This window comes from Sceloporus undulatus, chromosome 2 (genome assembly GCF_019175285.1).
Source record: "Sceloporus undulatus isolate JIND9_A2432 ecotype Alabama chromosome 2, SceUnd_v1.1, whole genome shotgun sequence".
In the NCBI taxonomy this organism is placed as follows: Eukaryota; Metazoa; Chordata; class Lepidosauria; order Squamata; family Phrynosomatidae; genus Sceloporus; species Sceloporus undulatus.
Genome location: NC_056523.1, coordinates 267181851 through 267200193, shown reverse-complemented (window position 1 = coordinate 267200193; position 18343 = coordinate 267181851). Strand labels below are relative to the sequence as shown.

Below are 18343 nucleotides of genomic sequence, written 5' to 3'. Positions count from 1 at the left end.
CTTTAAACAGAGTCCGGATGGCCATCTGTCAGGGATGCTTTGATTACGAGTTCCTGAATGGCAGAATGGGGTTGGGCTGCATGGCCCTTGGGGTCTCTTCCAACTCTATGGACTTTATCACACAGGAGGGAAGCACCAAAATCCTGTGAATAAACGGGGGTTAAATCTGGGAATATCCTTCAAAAGAGGAATTGTTTTCAGACACCCCTCAACATTACCATTATCCCACATTTAACCTAGTAATTAAAGTGTGACATTTGGCTGCTTTTGGCCACTTTTTATTTTTGGGAAAACCCTGAAAGCAGTCTGTTTTCCCCACTTTATTAAATGTGGGATAATGGCAACACATCATCTGAGAACAATCCCACTTTTGTGGGATATTCCTGGATTTAATTCCTGCTTATCCACAAGTTCTGGGCACTTTGCCTCCCATGTGATAAACTCCTATGATTCTATGATATCCAGGGGTAGCTGTGTTGGCCATATAGCAAAGTATCCGCCATTGAAGGACTCACAGATGCCCCTTTCTCTATTAGCATCCAAAATTGGCCACAAATAGTGATACCTTTATTGGAACAACAAAAATGCACAAAATAATAATAATAATAATAAAATTTATTTATATTTCCCGCTTCTCCGTTCAGATCAAATACATCATGCTAGCTTGCAAAGCTCCACTGGCTTCATCTGGCAAAAAAAATGTACAGAAGAGGAAAAGTGAAAACAACTACTTTTGCACTGCAAAAATAATCCAGTTTGACACCACTTTAACTGCCAGGGCTCATGCAGTGCAAATGCAGCCAACAGTGTCACAGGGCTACATTTTTTCATGAAGTTGATGGTGTTCTGAGTTTAGGGATATCAATGCAGGCAGCCAATCTTCCTTCTGGCCACGTGGATTTTGTGCTTTTGGTCATCCCCATAAAGGTATCAAGTGCTTTGTGGATTTTGGATGTTATTGTATTTTGCTATATAGCCAACACAGCTAACCTGAATATGTTTCCTAGAGGTGAAGATACCCATTTTAGCCACAACAGGGAAATCCTTAAAAGGGAGCTAATAGACTGGGACTTTATTATTTGAGGTCTTTATCTCCATCAAAGGTAAAATATTTTTTAAAAAACCTGGGACTGCATTTGGCACACTTTACCTAAACTGCACCTAGAACTTTCCTATTGCAAAAGCATGGAAGCTTTTCTTGACTTTCAATGTTCTCTACCTAACAAAGGGGTTTGTGGCATCACAAGGGATGAAGTCAAAAGCACACAACCACCACTAGAAGTGGGAGTGGTTTGCCTGTATTGATATCCTTCTATACTAGGGGGTCCCAAACTTTTTGACTCATGGAGCCCTAAGGTCTTCATGGAGCATAGGCTGGGAATCACTGCTCTATACTATCTCAGCTTAGAATAACACCAGCATCTTGACAAAATGCACACCTGTGACTAACATTGTCCATTTTTTCCTCCTTTATGATTTTAATACCTTTTCCTGATGAAGCCAGTGTAGCTTTGCAATCTTACAGCATGTATTTTGTGCATTTTGTTTGTCCCAATAAAGGTATCACTGTTTTGTGAATTTTGGATGTTATTGTACTGTCACAATAGTTTTGTGAGAGGAAGGGGCATAGTCTTTTTAATCTGGTTATTCATTGTAAATAGCTAACTAGGTTATGTGGAACCGAGACAGCTTTACAAAGTGACATACAGATCTACACTCCCATTAACAGATTGAAGATCAGTTAGCCTTCCATACTGTTCAATCATCTTGTTGAAATATGCCAAAAAGGATGTAATTTCTCCCCATAGTGGAAAAACAAGCAGGGCTTTGACTGTACACTGAGCAATTGCAGAGGAAGGCAAATGGACTCATCATATCACCAGAAAAGGTTTTAGATGTCTACATTAAAGGCAAAAAGGAATGGCTGATGAATGACTCAGAAAAAAAGAATATTAAATATTTGAGAGGATATAACAATCAAGCCACTACAGCATGCTGGCTCTCAAAGTACTCCTGATTCTTAGTAGTATTCTGCAAGTTAAAACTTTTTTAAAAAAACAGTACTTAGCTAAGAGGCTCTGTAATACTGTATAAGTACAGGGGGAAACCTGCACATTGTTTTGTTTAAATTATACCTTTTGGGAAATACAGATGTAGCTTTCAAAGATATTGTAGAGGTCTCAGTAAAGAATGTTAATATATTTATTATACAGAATAACAGTCAACATTGTAAAAAGGAAATCACCAGAGTCCTTCTGATCTTGGAAGCTAAGCAGGGTCAGCTCTGGTTAGTACTTGGATAAGAGATCACCAACAAAGTCCAGGTGCTGTAGGCTACATTTCAGAGAGAAGAACTGGCAAAACCACCTTCCTTGCCTAAGGAAACCCCAGGTGACTTGAAGGTACATATACACACGCAATGTCATCTCATAGTTATGTTACTCAAGACACCATAATGTATCTACAGATTTGCTCCTCCTTATCCTTTGTTTCCATGGCTGAACAGGAATTCAAACATTGGTTTCCAGCCTCCTAGTACAACACTCAAAGCACTACACCATACTGGTTTTAGGCATTTTATTTCCATGAGTAAAATCAACTGGTTTTCCAGCTTCTGTCAACAGAATGGGAATAGATGGGTTCTTTCTCCTTTGATCTGCTTTTGCCTTTCTAGGACCTCAAAAAAACAAGCAAACCAACAAAAAACCCAACAACCCTTCATTTCTTAAAAATCAGTTGTTGCAACTAAATCCAGAGTAGATCTTGTGGGAGACTACAGAAGGAAGGGGAATGGAAGTTCTGTTGCACAAATAGATTTCTACCTGATGTCATTTTCTACTCATATTATTCACAACAGTTCAGAAATACTTTAAGACCTACTAAAATACCACGAAGTAGAAAACAAGCTTTCAATTCTCCACTACTCTTTTCTCAGGCTACATATTAAGAAAGTGAGTAGAAACAAAAGGGGACATCAGTACAAGATGTTCATGTTCTGTGCATTCGTTGACCCAACATTCTATCTAAATAAGAATTCTAATGGACCTGAAGGTTTGATCATTACTTTGTGACATTTTATTTGACCCCATTACCAGCTACTTTTCTTTTTTTCTCTGCAACTGCCTGAATTATCCATATTCATACATCACCATGAGTTTGACATATGCAGTTGGAATGAAAAGAGAATCATCTTGCTTTGTCACTCAATATTGATCCCTATTAATATTATTCTATCCCAGATGACTAGCATCCAGACGACAATAAGAGAAGGAAGTTAGTTTTGGAGTCAGGTTATAATCAAGCTTTCATGATAGCAGCAGCACATCTTCATTCTCCATGAGGCCTTATTGTTGTGACATACAAAATCGTTATTGCAGAAATATACCTACCTAAACTAATATGTGAATCATTGTCAGCTTGTACAATCTCCTGTTAAAGGTGGTTTTGGAGACTATGTATTTTACCAGTAAATCTGCAACTAAAAACATCAAAAATAATATAAGGAACAAATAAACAGAGCCGATATTTAGAGAATAGCAAATTAATAAAATTTTCATCTTTGACAGACTTTAGAGATAACGCAGATACTATGAATTATTATTAGTATGGTCTACTTTTAATTGATATTTCACCTCCCAAAGTTAAAGGTGAGCAAAGCTAATACATGTCTTGATTTCTATATGGTTACTTTGTGTGCTGACTTATTAATTCATCTGAACAATGGAACATGAATTCATATACCCTACTTGAAGAAATCTGCTGAAAAAGATAGAAGTTTAAAATAGATATAAAAGTCAAGACAGATCAATAAGGAAACAGTGTCTCAACATATATAGTAGAAAACATATGATTGAAAAAGTAAACAACATCAATGATGAGGCTCCAGAGACAAGATGAATGCAGAATTTTCTAAATGAAAAACATCATCATAATTATCATTATTATTTCCCATTTCCCCACAAAATTGCAACACAAAGTGATTTATGAATTAAAAGGCAATACAATGAAAAACATACAATAGTTGAGTATTAAAATAGAATTAAACCAGTACAGTATTAAGACACATCACTCATAAAAATAATAAAATACAATTAAAAAGATAAAAATGCTTGAAAACAGCACATATTAAAGCAAAAATACTGAAACACATTACAACAACAATAAAACTATATACAGTGTGCCCACGCCTTGCACGGACACATTTTACACGGCTCCCAGCTTACACAGAAGCCTCTTGGGGAGAGAAACAATGGTGTGTGCACGCCACTCCGCCACATGCACGAGCTCCATTATTTCCTATGAGGCTCGAGCATAGGTGGATTTTCCCTTATGTGGGGGGATCCGTTCTGGAGAGGGCCTACTGTTAAAAAAACATCAAAACCAGCAGTACACAGCGTTAAAAGCCCAACCTCAACAATGTGTAAAGCCCTGGTGGCACAAAAATGTTTTGCTGCCAGAAAGACAGCAAGGATGGAACCATCCTGGCCTCTCTGAGAAGAAGTTCCAAACGCTGGGAGCAGCCACTGAGAAGGCCCTCTCCCTTGTTCCCACCAAATGACTCTGGGAAGGTGATGGGACAGAGAAGAGGGCCTTTTTAGATGATCTTAAGACCATAAGGCTCATGCAGGGAGATAGTTCTTCAAATAACCTGGATGCAAGCCTTATAGGGCTTTATATGTCAGAAACAGTACTCTGAATTGTGACCAGAAATAGACTGCTAGCCAGTGCAGCTGTTGCAACAGAGGAGTTGTATGCTCCCTGTAACCAGCTCCAGCTAACAACCTGGTTGCAGCTCTTTGGACCACCTGAGGTTTCTGAGCACTTTTCAAAGGCAGCCCCACATAAAGTGCATCACAGTAATCCAAATGGGATGTAACCAAGGCATGTATCACTGTGGCCACATCCAACTTCTCCAGGAATGGGCATGCTTGATGCACTGACTTTAACTGTGCAAATGCACTCCTAGACACCTTGGCCTCCAGGCTCAGTGCTGAATCCAGGAGTGCTCCCAGACTGTGAACCTGCATTTTCAGGAAGAGTGTACCCCATCTAACACAGGCTGAAGCCTTATTCCCAGATCTGTCTTCCAACTGACCAGGAGCACCTCTGCCTTGTCTAGATTAAGCTTCAATTTGTTTGCCCTCATCCAGTCCACCACACCTGCCAAGCACTGGTTTAGCACAGGAACAGCTTCCTTAAATTAGGTGGAAAGGAATAAGAGCTGGCTATCATCAGGTAACTGATGACAATTCACTCCAAAACGCCAGACAACCTCTCCCAGCAGTTTCATAAAGATGTTAAATAGCATAGGAGATCTGACTGAACCCTGAGGAACTCCACAGGCCAATGGCCAGGAGGTCAAACAGGAATCCTCCAACAACCCCTCTGAGAGCACCCCTTTAGGAAAGAACACAGCTACTATTCTTTGTGATTGGGCGGGCGATAAATAATTTATTATTATTATTATTATTATTATTATTATTATTATTATTATTATTATTATTACCACTACTACTACTACTACTACTATAGAACAGTACCTCCAAGCCCCATCCAAGACAGACAACTCAGAAGGATAACAATATCAAAAGCCACTGAGAGGTCCAGCAGAACCAAGAGGGACACACACTCTCTGTCCAATTCCCTGTGTAGGCCACCCACCAATACCATCCTAACATGTTTTGGTCTCATAGTAATCAAAGTTTAATACCAGGTACAGTACTGTACTTAAAATAAAGAGACACAGGCAAGAGTAAATAGAAAATGTAACTATTTATCTCAGTTGCAGATTGAACAGTTGCCAACACACAATAAGTATCTTTCTAAGAGCAAGGGTATATTTTCCAAACAACCTAGTTAAACTGTGATCTAGGTACTCTCCAATTTTTTTCCTACAAAAAGAACCTTTGAAGTGCTAGAGGAACAATAGGCAGGTCCAGGTGAACTGATGGCACATGCACAATTGTCTCCACAAGCAAGTCATCAAATGAAGTAAAATCTCAGGCTCAGAAACCTGTATAGTTCTTGTATTTATCTTCTACATGGACACCGAAAAAACAGGAAAAAGAATAAAGTGAATTCCATGGGCAACACTTTAAACGTTTCTTCAGCTTATCCATGAGGAATGTCTCAAGATCATTGTAGCACATTTACTTTGAACAATCTGAAGCAATGGTCGCACTTAATTCATCCCCAGGCTTGAGATTTACAATAATGCAGCACAAGTTTCCCATCACTTCCAAAACACTGAAAGCAAACAAGTAAAAGAACAAAAAGTTAAACTAGCAATATGAAGTAAGCAATGCACATGTGTTCAATTAAATCATGTATTGGATCAACTGTAAAGTCACAGTTGGTTTGCTAACAAACAACGCCACCTCTTGGCAAGATAGTTCCAGAAAGTTTTGCATATGTCTCAGGCACTCACACATGTACTGTAAACCTAACCAGGGTTTTCGTCTCTTAACATTCAAAGCATAAAAGAAACATTTAAAAGCTGGCAATCACCTCATATAGTGTTCCAACCTCCTGGTCCGGTGAAGGAGCAAAAGACTGATTCACATAAATAAACTGAGTGGAAAAAAGAAATACATTAATAAGTTGATTATAATATGTTTTGGAATAGAGACAAATAGTGTAATTCTAAACAACAGCATTCAATCCAACAGTATGATAGATATTCTCTCCTCTTATACTTATTACATATCGTACCTGCAAAATGTACTATGCCAAGGATAATCTTTTACATTAATTCTGAAATAACAATTGATTATGGACAAAATAGAGAGTCACCATGATGTAGTGGTTTGAATGCTGTTCTAGGACTCTGGATGATCAGAATTCAAATCTCTACGCAGCTGTGGAAACCCACTGAGTGATTTTGGACAAGTCATACACTCTCTGCCTCAGAGGAAGGCCACAGCAAAACCCCTCTCAAAAAACCTTGCCAAGAAAACCTTGTGATAGGTTTGCCACAACGTGGGCAAAACAAGGATCACTTCTTTTCTCCATTCCCAATACAGTTCATAACTACTTGCTATTATTAGATGGTAGGAATTAGAGGAAGCTTAAGTTTGTCCCATGACAAGAGCTTCAAATTGCTCTCTTTCACCCACAAGAACTGCAACATAACTGCAGCTTCTTTGTGTGTAAATGCAAAGAGGGTTATTTGCCAAAATCTTTGAAGAATGTTAACAAAATTTAAGTACATTTGACAGTACACATTTTGAAAGTACAGTGCGCCCGTGCCATATGCGAGTGCACTATATGTGGCATCAACCTTACGCTGAAGCCACAGAACAATTAAAGAAATAGCATGTGTGCCCATAGCACATGAGCTGCCCTGCGCTGCAAGCACATATCCCATTGTTTGCAATGGGGTGTGAGCATACATGGATTTCCCCTTACATGGGGGATCCAGAATGGATCCCCCGCGTAAGGGAAGGGCCCACTGTATTCAATCTTCCTACACTTAATAACAATGGTACTGAGTGGAAGCGGGGCGTATGTGTGTGGACCGCACCAAGTGGCACCCCAGAGGAGAGGTGACACTCTGGTGGGGTCTTCCTCCCACTGTGGCAAAGAGTAAGCATGTCCCTTTGGGGTTTGTTGTTGCCCAGCTCCCTCTCCAGAGAGGGATCCGAGGTGGCAGCAGAGGGGCACGTGCTCCTCTTGTGGTTTTGTCGCCAGCCCAGCTCTCTCCTTGGGGAGGGAGCTAGGTCAGTGACAAAGACACAAGGGGTGAGCAGTGGAGGGGGTCAGGCCCCCCCCACTGATTGGGAGGGAACCAAGGTGGCAGTGAGGGCAGTGGTGGGGCAAGTACACCTCTTATGGCTTTGTTGCTGGCCTGGCTCCGCCCAGCAGCCCTCCCCCACACACGCCCCAGTTGTAACCAAACTTAGTGACACTACTGCTTAATAGAATTTCTTTGGGAAGAAAAGGATAGAAAATGCAGGTTTAAAACAGTGGGAACCCATATGTGGAAGGTGGCATAGTCTAAACCTCTCTATATGAATTATCTAGATGAAGCTAATGAATTGCATCAAAAATCCCTCAAACCTTTAGCTTCTGGGTTTGTGGTTTGGGAGCAACAATTCTTTCACAGTCCTAGGTGGGATACAAACTGCCATATAGTACGTCTTCTATACGTACTAGGGTTAGGAAGGGGCGGTGCAACATGGCGGCGCCCCTTCCACATGGGGGCCGCCATGTTTACGTACTGGACGCATAGCGTCCAGACGTGTCGCGGCGCCTATGACGTCGCGAATGCGCCAGCGGCGCCTCGCGACGTCATAAAGGCGCTGCAAAAAGAAGCTCCGAAATGGAGCTTCTTTTTTGCTCCGCGCGGGAGCTGCGCGGTTTGGCTGCTGCGGCTCCCGCGCGGAGCAAATGGCGGCGGTCTGTATCCCGCCCTAGTTTTCAAAAGGGATTTTTAGCTGCTTTTGTTGTACAAGAAAGTGCTTGTGCTATTTCACCAGTTATAATCTTAAATGAGGGCAACCAAGCAGGGAAAGTATTTTTCCATTTTGCCTCTCCTGATACTGTACTATCAGGAGGGGAGCTGCCATGGGGATGAGTGGGCTTTCCTGAGCTCAGGATAGCAGAATATAGTGAGAAGTAAGCTCTGTTTGCCTCTTCAAGAGTGGGCTCTCTGAAGTGCTTTGTGGTTATTTGATTTTATTTCCCCCACATTTGGTGCAGGAAAGACATCTTATCTTGGGGTCTCTTAACAGAACAGCTTAGTGAATTGCTTAAGCACAATTATATTGACATTATTGGTACAGTGCAACTGTGCCATATGTGGGTGCACTAGTCACTGCTTCAAGCTTACGCTGAAGCCATGGGCCAATTAAAGAAATGGTGCACATGCCATGAGCACGCATTCCTTGTTTGCAATGGGGTGTGAACATACTCAGATTTCCCCTTATGCGGGGGGATCTGGAATGAATCCCCCGTGTAAGGGAAGGGTCCGTTGTATAAGTGATTGTTAACATCATATTGGTGTGTATGATGCTCATTTAGACCTCTGATGCATGATGCTGTTTCATTATATCTGTGGTGGTTATACATGGTTTGGGTTTTTGTGAATTGCTTTCATGACAATGCATTGTGAACAATGGCATATATAAACTGCCTCTTGTTTGCAGAACTATAAGTGAACTAAACATGAATATTTCTTAGCCTGTGTGCAAAACTGCTATTAAAATATTTAATTTCAAAAACAATTTCATGATTGGGATAGGATAGTGAGTTAGCCACACTGTACAACTTATGGATGTTCTGACACGGATATACAGTTGGCCCTTGGAACTCGTCGGGGATCCATTCCGGACCTCCCCCCCCCCCCCCGTGAGTTCCAAAACTCATGCATATTCAAGCCCCATGGGCTCGAATGGGGTGTGCGCATGTGAGGCGTGCGCCACGGGTGCGCACTCCATTGACGTTAATGGCAGTCGCCCCATTGCGGATTTCCAAGTCCGCAGATCTCATGACTTGGAGGGGTGACTGTATAAGAGCCCTGACTTATTAGTTATGAGCAGTTTCCTGGCACATGCTGCCTGATCATGCACACTTGCACTGAAAGCTTTGCTAATTTGTTTTTTAAGTGTGTTACATGAATGAAAAACTAGGGGAAGGGAGAAAAGGGACACATTTGGATTTCTTCTTTGGTTTGTTGGGAGAGAAACAAATCAGAGAAGGGATTGTGCCCATATTCAGATGGCACATTAAACCGTAACATCTTATTTGGAATTAAAAGAACATCACATACCAGCTGTTCTGATGCCAAAAGTTTGAGAAACTTTTTGATAAAGTCAATGAGGCCTTGGATTGTGCGAGTTCTCTCTACTGTCCATTTTTTTGTCTTCATTATAGGAGTATCTCCAACAGCCTTGAGTAAAACATCAACTAGAATGTAGAAAAAAAATTGCACATGAAAACAAATGGAAAGAGAACAAAATGTATCATTCAAGTACAGAAAAAGATAATGCAATACAATATAGAGATGGGTAAGAGGATAACTCTACAGAAATTCTCCAGAAAATTAGGAAAAGCCATTTATGTCTGTCTTTACTTTATCTATTGAAGTCTAACAGGCTGTACAAACTGGCATCAAATGGCAGCATGGGGTGGAGGGGGCGTGGTATGTGCATGATGCATGCCCTGATTCTGCCCCCATGCTGGTGTGATACCGCGCACTCCACCACACAGTGGGTGGTGTCATGGCGCTCCTCTGGTGCCGCGTCCAGATTTCAAAATGTGTGGATGCTCAAGTCCCATTAAATCCAATGGTGTCATAAAATGAAGGGGGAAAAACCTCAGCATGGTGTGGTGGTTTGAGCGTCAGACTAGGACACTGGGAAACAGGACTTAACAGTTTCTTCTCCAGGTTATTAGTTGGGAAAATATCTATACAACTATGTGATATTATACCTTGTTTTATCATGTGGAGGTAATCAAAAGAGCAGTGGCGTCACTGGGGAGGCGTGAGGAGTGTGGACTGCACCAAGGGACACCCTATAAAGGGTGTGTGTGACACCACTGCTCCTTAAACACCTACCTTTGGGCAGAAACGGATTGTGGCATTCATCTGCTTCCCTTTAAAATGACTTAAGAGGCGGTGGGAGTGGGGTGAAGCGCAGAGAGAGGAGAAAGGAGAGGCCCCAGAATTATTTCAAATTTCACATTTTGATTTTGTTTTTGAAAAATGATTTTTAAAAAAATATATTTTAAAATTTTCTTTGAAAACATCTCATTTTAACCAAACCTTCAGCACGTATATGTAAATACACTTGGGTTGAAGGTATATATACACTCATCCCTTCATATTTGTGGCTTTGATTAACATGTTTGCTCTAGGAATATCTAGGTCCTCCTCCAGTGCAACTCTATGGTCAACTTTAAGTACAAGTTGCTCTGAAAGACACACTAGAGATTATTCCTAGAGAGAACACTCTCCTAGGGCTTTGTAGCTCCTCCAGCGCAGTTCTATGGTCAGTGTCTGTCGGACGTTGAGCACAGAGTTGCCCTGAAGGACACAGAGGTTCCTAGAGGGCTCCTCTCAGGTGAAAACGTACTGTATAAACTCATGTCTAAGTCTAGAAATGTTGGTCAAAAAACTGAGCCAAAAAACCTGAGGAGACTTATTTGTGTGTTAATACAGGTGCTGTATATATATATAGAATTTTGTAAGCTCTTTGGCATCATTTTCCTTTGCATCACCCTTTACATCCTTTGCTATATGGCCCTAAGTTTCACCCTCGACTTATCCCTGGGTCATATCAGAATCCATACTTTTGGCCCCAACACTTGCCCTCGACTTATAGTAGGGTTTGTTTTTGTTATTGGTGGTTCTCCCACATTCACGGTGCCCAACGAATAAGGAGGAATGAGCGTACAATCTCAATTCCACTAGGGCCTGTTACAGACTGCCAAAATAAAGCTGCTTTGGGTCTCTTTGGAGGTGTGCTATTTAAATGATGCATGGGTCCTAAGAGTCCGGAGGTCGCGCCAAAGCCACTCTCCATTCCTAAGCACTGGAGTGCAGCTTTGGTGCAGCTTCTGGATTCTTAGGATGCATGCATCATTTAAACAGCATACCTCCAAAGAGACCCCAAGCAGCTTTATTTTGGCAGTCTGTAACAGGCCTAGGTGTCTTCCTCTCAGCTGTTAGCAGGGCGTCGAGTGCTGTGTGGGAACTGACATTTACGAGTGACATTAGTGCCAAAAACAAAAGAAGTACTAGAGATTCTGTTTGGTGTGAAATGGGAGGAGGTCAATGGAGAGAGAGAGAGAGAGAGAGAGAGAGAGAGAGAGAGAGAGGCCAACCCACTGCAGCAAAGAGAAATGAGAAAGACAGAGAGACTTCTGGTGCCCCAATAAAACTACAAATCCCAGGATTCCCAGCGTGGCGCTTCCTGTCCCGTTGCCATGGAGACCCGACCTCCTCCCGCCCCATGACTCGACCATCCTTGTTTACTTTTCTTCCTGGCGTCCCCGGCCGGTTCCTCGTTGCCGGGGGAAAGAGGGCCCGGGGGAGCCGCCACTACCGCTTCCTCCATCGCTAGCGCCGCCGCTCCGCCCTCCGGAGGGCTCTCTTCCCCGCCGCCACAGCCTTCCCCTCGCCCTCCATCCTCAGCCGCCTCTCGCAACCCTCCTCCCTCGGACATAGCCGACCTCGAATGGAGGCGGGTTCTTTCACGGGCCCCCTTTTTATAAACTCGGTCCGAGGGCACGTGACCCTGGCTCCACCCCCTTCGTTGTTAATCAGAGAAGGTTTGTCCTTCGCCAGCCGCCGTAGCCGGAAATAAAAGAAAAGGCTAAGTCATGTGATTTCTTTTCTCCCCTTGCGGCGACGGTTTGATGTGGGGTCACGTGACGAGACAGAGGCTCGGGTCTCTGTCACTGAGGAGGAAAGAAGGCAAAGGAGGGGCGGCTGGAACCGGCCTTCTCCCGCCGGTTCCCAACGTCTTTTCTGGGTGTCTCCCGCTGCGTCCGCCTCCCTCACCATGATTAAAGCCATCCTCATCTTCAACAACCACGGCAAGCCGCGCCTCTCCAAGTTCTACCAGCGCTACGTGAGTCTCCAAGCGAAGAAGAAGAACCCGAGGAGGGCTGCAGGGCGGCTTCGTGGGCGCCTCTGGGAAAAGAAAGGGCTGCGGGGGAATGGGAAGAGATGCTTTGCCCTGGCTCCCCTGCCTCTGGGGCTTTCGAACAGAGGCCGGGCTTGTCGGTGGGGTCCTAGGATCCCAGAATGGGAAGAGACGCCCGGGGCGAGGGCCGCCCAGCCCAGCCCCATCCTGCCATGCAGGAACTCTCCCTCAAAGCACCCCTGCAGCTGCTGTGGCAGATGGGCCTACAGCTCTTTATTGTGATTCAGAGCCATAGCCATGTTAGTCTGAGGAATCAGTGTGCCTTGTGGCTCCTTTGAGACTCACTGAGAGAAAGGAGTGGGCAGCATCAGCTTTCCTAGACCAAAGCCTACTTCCTCAGATGCTTTCATCTAATCTAATGCAGCGATAGACTCATAGAGTTGGAAGAGACCCCAGGGCCATCCAGCCCAACCCCATCCTGCCATGCAGGAAATCTCAATCACAATCCCCCCCCCCAAAAGACATGGCCATCCAGCCTCTGTTTAATGGCCTCCAAGGAAGGAGACTCCACCATTCCCCATTGAGGGAGTAGGACACAGAACAATGGGTGCAAGGTACAGGAAAAGAGATTCCACCTCAACATTAGGAAGAACTTCCTGACAGTGAGGGCTATTTGACAGTGGAACACACTCCTTCCTCAGAAAGTGGTGGAGTCTCCTTTCTTGGAGGTCTTTAAGCAGAGGCTGGATGCTTTGATTGGAGGCCCTTGTGGTCTCTTCCACTCCGAGGGAGTGTGCTCCGCTATTGAACAGCTAAGTTCCTCCTAATGTTGAGGTGAAATCTCTTTTCCTGTCTTCCTGCATCATAATCTCTGGAGCAGTGGAAAACAAACTTGCTCCATCCTCAATATATGTGTGTATAGTGTGCCTTCAAGTCATCTCCCATTTATGGTGACTCTAAACCAACTGGGTCATCCTCTGCAAAGTCACACACTCGCAACCTCAGAAGACTCTCCTTCGCCTTATGGTCATCATAACTAAACAAGCTGTTGTTGTTACAACATGCCTTCACGTCATTTCAGTTGCCATGATTTTCATAGGGTTTTCTAAGGCAAGGAATAGTCAGAAGTAGTTTTGCCAGTTCCTTCCTTTGAAATATAGTCTACAGCTCCTGGTATTCATTGGTGGCCTGGGAACAAAAACTGCCGGTCTCCAATATCAGATAGTTTAAGATGCACTGGTTTAAAACATCACACACACACACACTTCAGAAAGGAGTCATATGAGCCCATACAGACAGGCCAGAATAAAGCTGCTTTGCATCACTTTGGAGGTATGTTGTTTAAATGACACATCTTAAGAGGCCAGAAGCTGCACCAAAGCTATGCTGCAGTCTTTAGGACTGGAGCATAGCTTTGACGTGGCTTCAAACAACTTAGGACTCATGCATCATGTAAACAACATACCTCCAAAGTGACTCAAAGCAGCTTTATTTTGACCTGTCTGTTCAGGCCCATATGATACCTTAAGCACCTTATAATAAGCCTAATTGTTTTCTTACCCACTTGTGTTCTAGCTCAGGGTATTCACCCAGTGTGGGTGGGGGAAAGAGTTTCTATGGGTTCCTTGCGGACTGGGAATAGTATAGTGGGAGGGAGGGCAGGACAGCCCTGGTTCCTTTGCCCCACAAGAGCAGGTGCCACCTCTTGCCTTGGGCAGTGCGTTCCAGATTGGGGGGAGATAGCGAAAGAAGAGCACAGAGAAGGGGCAATGAAAGGGAAGGATGAGGCACAAGCATGTGAAAAGTGCCTTCTTCTTGTTCTCCCCTCCCCATAACAGTAGGAGCCCTCTTTGGGGAAAACTGAAGTACACCTGCTTCCTCACTACAGAAGGCCTCTGCTGTTATTTGGAGGTGGTGGTGAGAGGTAGGCATTTTTCACATGCACTCGCCTTCTCTTTCATTGCCCTTTCTCTGTACTTTTCTTTCCCGTCTCTTCAAAAGGTGAGGCCATGGTCTCTTCATTGCAGGAGGAAGAAACCTTTTACAGTAGCTGCTCTCTCCCTGCTTTTCTGGGCCACAGCATAGAATGGAGAATTGTGCTATAAATGAGTACTGTACCCTTGACTTGAGATGAGGGCAGGAGAGAGGAATAGTGAAGCTTTCTTTGCAGACAGTATGAGAAACAGGAGATAGTAGCAGGATATGGGTGAGTTCTCATGTTGCCTGGTAGCTGAGCCTTTTTCACTCCCTCAGTGATACGTGATACTTAGCCAGCCTTTGGCATGACAGTTGTTGAGCCCGATAGATTATTACAGATGCAGCATCTGCAGTGTTTGGCAGGTGTACTAGGAAGGGACATAACAGTAAATAGACGATTGTCAGTTGGACAGAAATGTGAAGTGCCATACAACTGATAGAATCACAGTACCAGTTCTAAGTAGAAAGGTCTTAGTTTCTTTCATATTCAGACATGTACGACAAGTACAAATGTCTGTTTTTTCATATGTGTTTGTGTCCATTTATTCAGATTCACAATGTGCATACACAGTGAGACAAAACATATGTTTGCTATGTATTTTGTTTAAGGTGATGTACAATGGTAGAAACATTTAAAACACAAAATCCATTAATGGAAGGATTTTAAAACATATTAAAATCTCTTTAAAAACAGCTTTATAACCACATACAGATAAAAGATCCAGAGCAGTCATAATTTTACTGTATGAGGGCTGAGCAAAATAACAGCAGCCCTCTGGAAACTCAGAAGTGGTGGATCCAACCTGATTTCCCTTGAGAGATAGTTCTACACTCAGAGTGCAGCTACAGAGGAAGCCGTGTCATCTGTACCATTAGCCAAGCTTTGCAGGGTGGTGGGACATGTAGCAGTGTCTATGCTGAGGAAATTACATTTGGAGGAGATGCATATGTGAGGAGGTAGTATTTCAGGTACGAAAAGTACCCCTGTAGAAGGTTCAGTATAAAGAAAATTCACTTTTTTGCTATGTAGTTGCTTGGATTCCTTTATTTAGTGGCTGTCAGTAGGAGCGGGACAGAAACTGTGTTATGACTCTCCTTTCAGCTTGTTAATTAAATAGTGGCCTCGTTATGTAAATACTGTAGTATGATAATGATGGAATAGTTTTTATGCTATATAACTGTTTTTAGAAACATAAATTTTATATTGCTGCATTACTATTCTAATCTTTCCTTTTTCCAGAGTGAAGATACACAGCAACAAATTATCAGAGAAACATTTCATTTAGTGTCAAAACGGGATGAAAACGTTTGTAACTTTCTAGAAGGAGGGTTGTAAGTATGGCAAAATTAGAAACTGCTTTGTATAGTAGAGGTTTGTAATAGAATAGTTACTATGTCAGCAAAGACATAATATGGGTCATTCTTTTTCTTTCTTCTGCAAAACCCAACTTAGGCTGCATCCACATTGCCAAAAATAATCCAGTTTGACACCACTTTAACTGCCATAAAATTCTGGGAACTGTAGTTTTGTGAGACATTTAGCCTTCTCTGTTAGAATTCCGGTGCCACAACAAATTACTGTTCCCAGAATTCCATAGAATGAAGCCATGACATTTAAAGTGGTGTCAAACTGGATTATTTCTGCAGTGTGGATGCAGCCCAAGAAACCTTTAAGTATCAGCAACTCTGATGCCACAAAGGGAGGATGTTAGGTTACTAGTCATTTATGTAATCAAGTAATATTTGTCCAGCTATCATATGCTGAATGATTTTGACACCTCTTTCTGTAATAATATTTATGTTAACAGTTACCTTCAGCATACTTTATGGTGAACTATCCCATTCAATATCATTGTGGGTAAACCTCTGTACTTAATCTACTGGTGTGCTGTAGTATATCGCCTTATTTAAGATAAACGCACTGTCTTCTGATGTGACTTAAATAGCTTTAGTTTTAATGGATTGCTGACTGCTCTCTGTCACAATGATATTTCAGTTTTTCTTTCCTATTAAAAAAAAATCCTGTAGATCCTAACAAAATCAACTTGGAATGTTGCTGTTGATTGTCTTTTATGTCTGTTTTGTTTTATTTTAGATTAATAGGTGGATCTGATAACAAACTGATATATCGACATTATGCCACACTGTATTTTGTCTTCTGTGTTGATTCTTCAGAAAGTGAACTTGGCATTTTAGATCTAATACAAGTAAGTAATCTATAGACCAACTAGTACATTCTTGAACTGATGTTTGGTTGGATTTTATTCTTATTATTTGGGGAAGAAGACTAATTGTCATGGGTGGCAAAGTATGGTCTTTCAGATGTTATTGGATTGCAACTCGCATAAGCTCACCCTTAACTGTGGTGGCTAAGGCTGATAGGATTATACAGACCAGGAACATCTGGAGGATTGCACTTTGCTATCAGTGATACATGCTAATGAGATCGTGAAAGAAATTCTTCTCTTGCTAAAAGGGTTTCAGTGAGAAAATGCCTAAATTCATCCTTGTATTCTTTGGCTGTTAATTATGAAATTTATAGTACTAATGCTGTGTAATTCTCAGTGATAATATAGAGCAATATATTTTTCAACAACTAGTATTAATACATTTAGAATGATCACAAAGTTTTCCGTCTTCTACTTGAAACTGGTACTAAGACTTCTTCCTTTTTAAAATCATGACTGTTGTCTTTATAGTTTTTAAGCACCAACTATATGCAGCATGCATTCTACAATATAGTACAACATACAACGCAACATAGGAGCGAAACAAAACTATAATGCACACTCTCTCTCAACAAAAGACACACAAAGGTTTGACTTTCTGCCCTTCAATTTGAAAACAAAAACCAGACATGTAATATCTTTCTTCCCTCTTGTTCCTGAAACACATTGTTTTTGTAGCTATCTTTCTTTAACAAATTATTCAGTAATCAAGTCTCACCAAGAATTTCTTTCGGTGGGCTAAACTCACTTCTGTACTGTATTTGGAGAAGCCACCTATTAGACAAAGTCTTCCTAGTGACTGTGGGGTGATGGTGGTGGTGATTATGTTTAATAAATACAAAAATATGGTACAAATATCCTACTGAAAGTAGCACTAGTAACTGAAATGGTATGCAAGTCTTTCATGGGAGTGGATCGCTTGCTGCTTATGCACATAATCTGTAATACTAGACTGGTGTGAGTCTTATAACGTGAGAATGTAATGAAATCCTATACATTCTCACTCAGAGGTATGTTCCATTGAATTCAGACTTGCTTATTCCAAATGTGTATACCACAACCTTAGTAAAAGGTTTGTTCAGAGCAGAAGCAGCTACATAGTGTTATTTCGCTGCAAAGGCCACTAACTCACACCAGCCCAGTATTACAGATTCTCTATGTGCAGAACTTCATTTTATCTCATATGATATCTAGTATACTTACAGTTTTAGTAACTGTTAGAATTTTTATAAATTGTAGTCAGAAAACCAGGTTGTTAACATTTAGCATAGCTGCTTGAGCCATATTGGAAAGAATAGATAAAAGAATTGGAAAATATCTATCTTCAAAGAACAGAAATTGTAGTGGGGAAGGGGAGGTAGGGAGTAGCACATAACTTTTTTAAAAATCAATTGTTGCAGTAAGAACAAGTGAAATACAGTCGGTCCTCCCTTATACGCGGATTTGCCATGCGTGGATTAGGCATAGGCGCATGGCAAATCCGGGGATTTTGTCCCCCAGTGGGGCGTGCGACGGCGCACCGCCATTGGGGACAACTTCCCTCAACCG

At 42.2% G+C, this 18343-nt stretch overlaps 2 protein-coding genes across 3 annotated transcripts in view; one reads left to right on the top strand and one right to left on the bottom strand.

The window, feature by feature from the left end:
* Nucleotides 1-5753: 5753 nt before the first annotated feature.
* ATG12 (autophagy related 12) lies at nucleotides 5754-12199 on the bottom strand. The gene is made up of 4 exons (XM_042451028.1): nucleotides 11978-12199; nucleotides 9770-9906; nucleotides 6508-6570; nucleotides 5754-6246 (listed from the first exon to the last, which is right to left on the bottom strand). The coding sequence occupies exons 1-4, from the start codon at nucleotides 12165-12167 to the stop codon at nucleotides 6187-6189; spliced, it is 450 nt and encodes a 149-aa protein (XP_042306962.1). The 5' UTR covers nucleotides 12168-12199; the 3' UTR covers nucleotides 5754-6186.
* Nucleotides 12200-12319: 120 nt separating this feature from the next.
* Nucleotides 12320-18343, top strand: part of AP3S1 (adaptor related protein complex 3 subunit sigma 1) — a 33278-nt gene continuing 27254 nt past the window's right edge. Inside the window, exons 1-3 of one of the 2 annotated variants that reach the window (XM_042451027.1) lie at nucleotides 12320-12575; nucleotides 15808-15899; nucleotides 16663-16774. In XM_042451027.1, the coding sequence (XP_042306961.1) occupies nucleotides 12507-12575; nucleotides 15808-15899; nucleotides 16663-16774 (273 nt within the window). In that variant the 5' untranslated portion in view covers nucleotides 12320-12506. The remainder of the gene's footprint in view (nucleotides 12576-15807; nucleotides 15900-16662; nucleotides 16775-18343) is intronic. The other variant, XM_042451026.1, reaches the window with a different exon arrangement.

What these genes read in the sequence shown, in the direction of transcription:
- ATG12 (XM_042451028.1), bottom strand. Translation starts at nt 12,167, where the DNA reads ATGTCCGAGGGAGGAGGGTTGCGAGAGGCGGCTGAGGATGGAGGGCGA. An exon ending in TTTTGGCATCAGAACAGCTG is followed by an intron (nt 6,571 to 9,769) that starts GTATGTGATGTT and finishes TTTTCCACTCAG; the next exon opens with TTTATTTATGTGAATCAGTC. An exon ending in AGGTTGGAACACTATATGAG is followed by an intron (nt 6,247 to 6,507) that starts GTGATTGCCAGC and finishes GTTTGCTTTCAG; the next exon opens with TGTTTTGGAAGTGATGGGAA.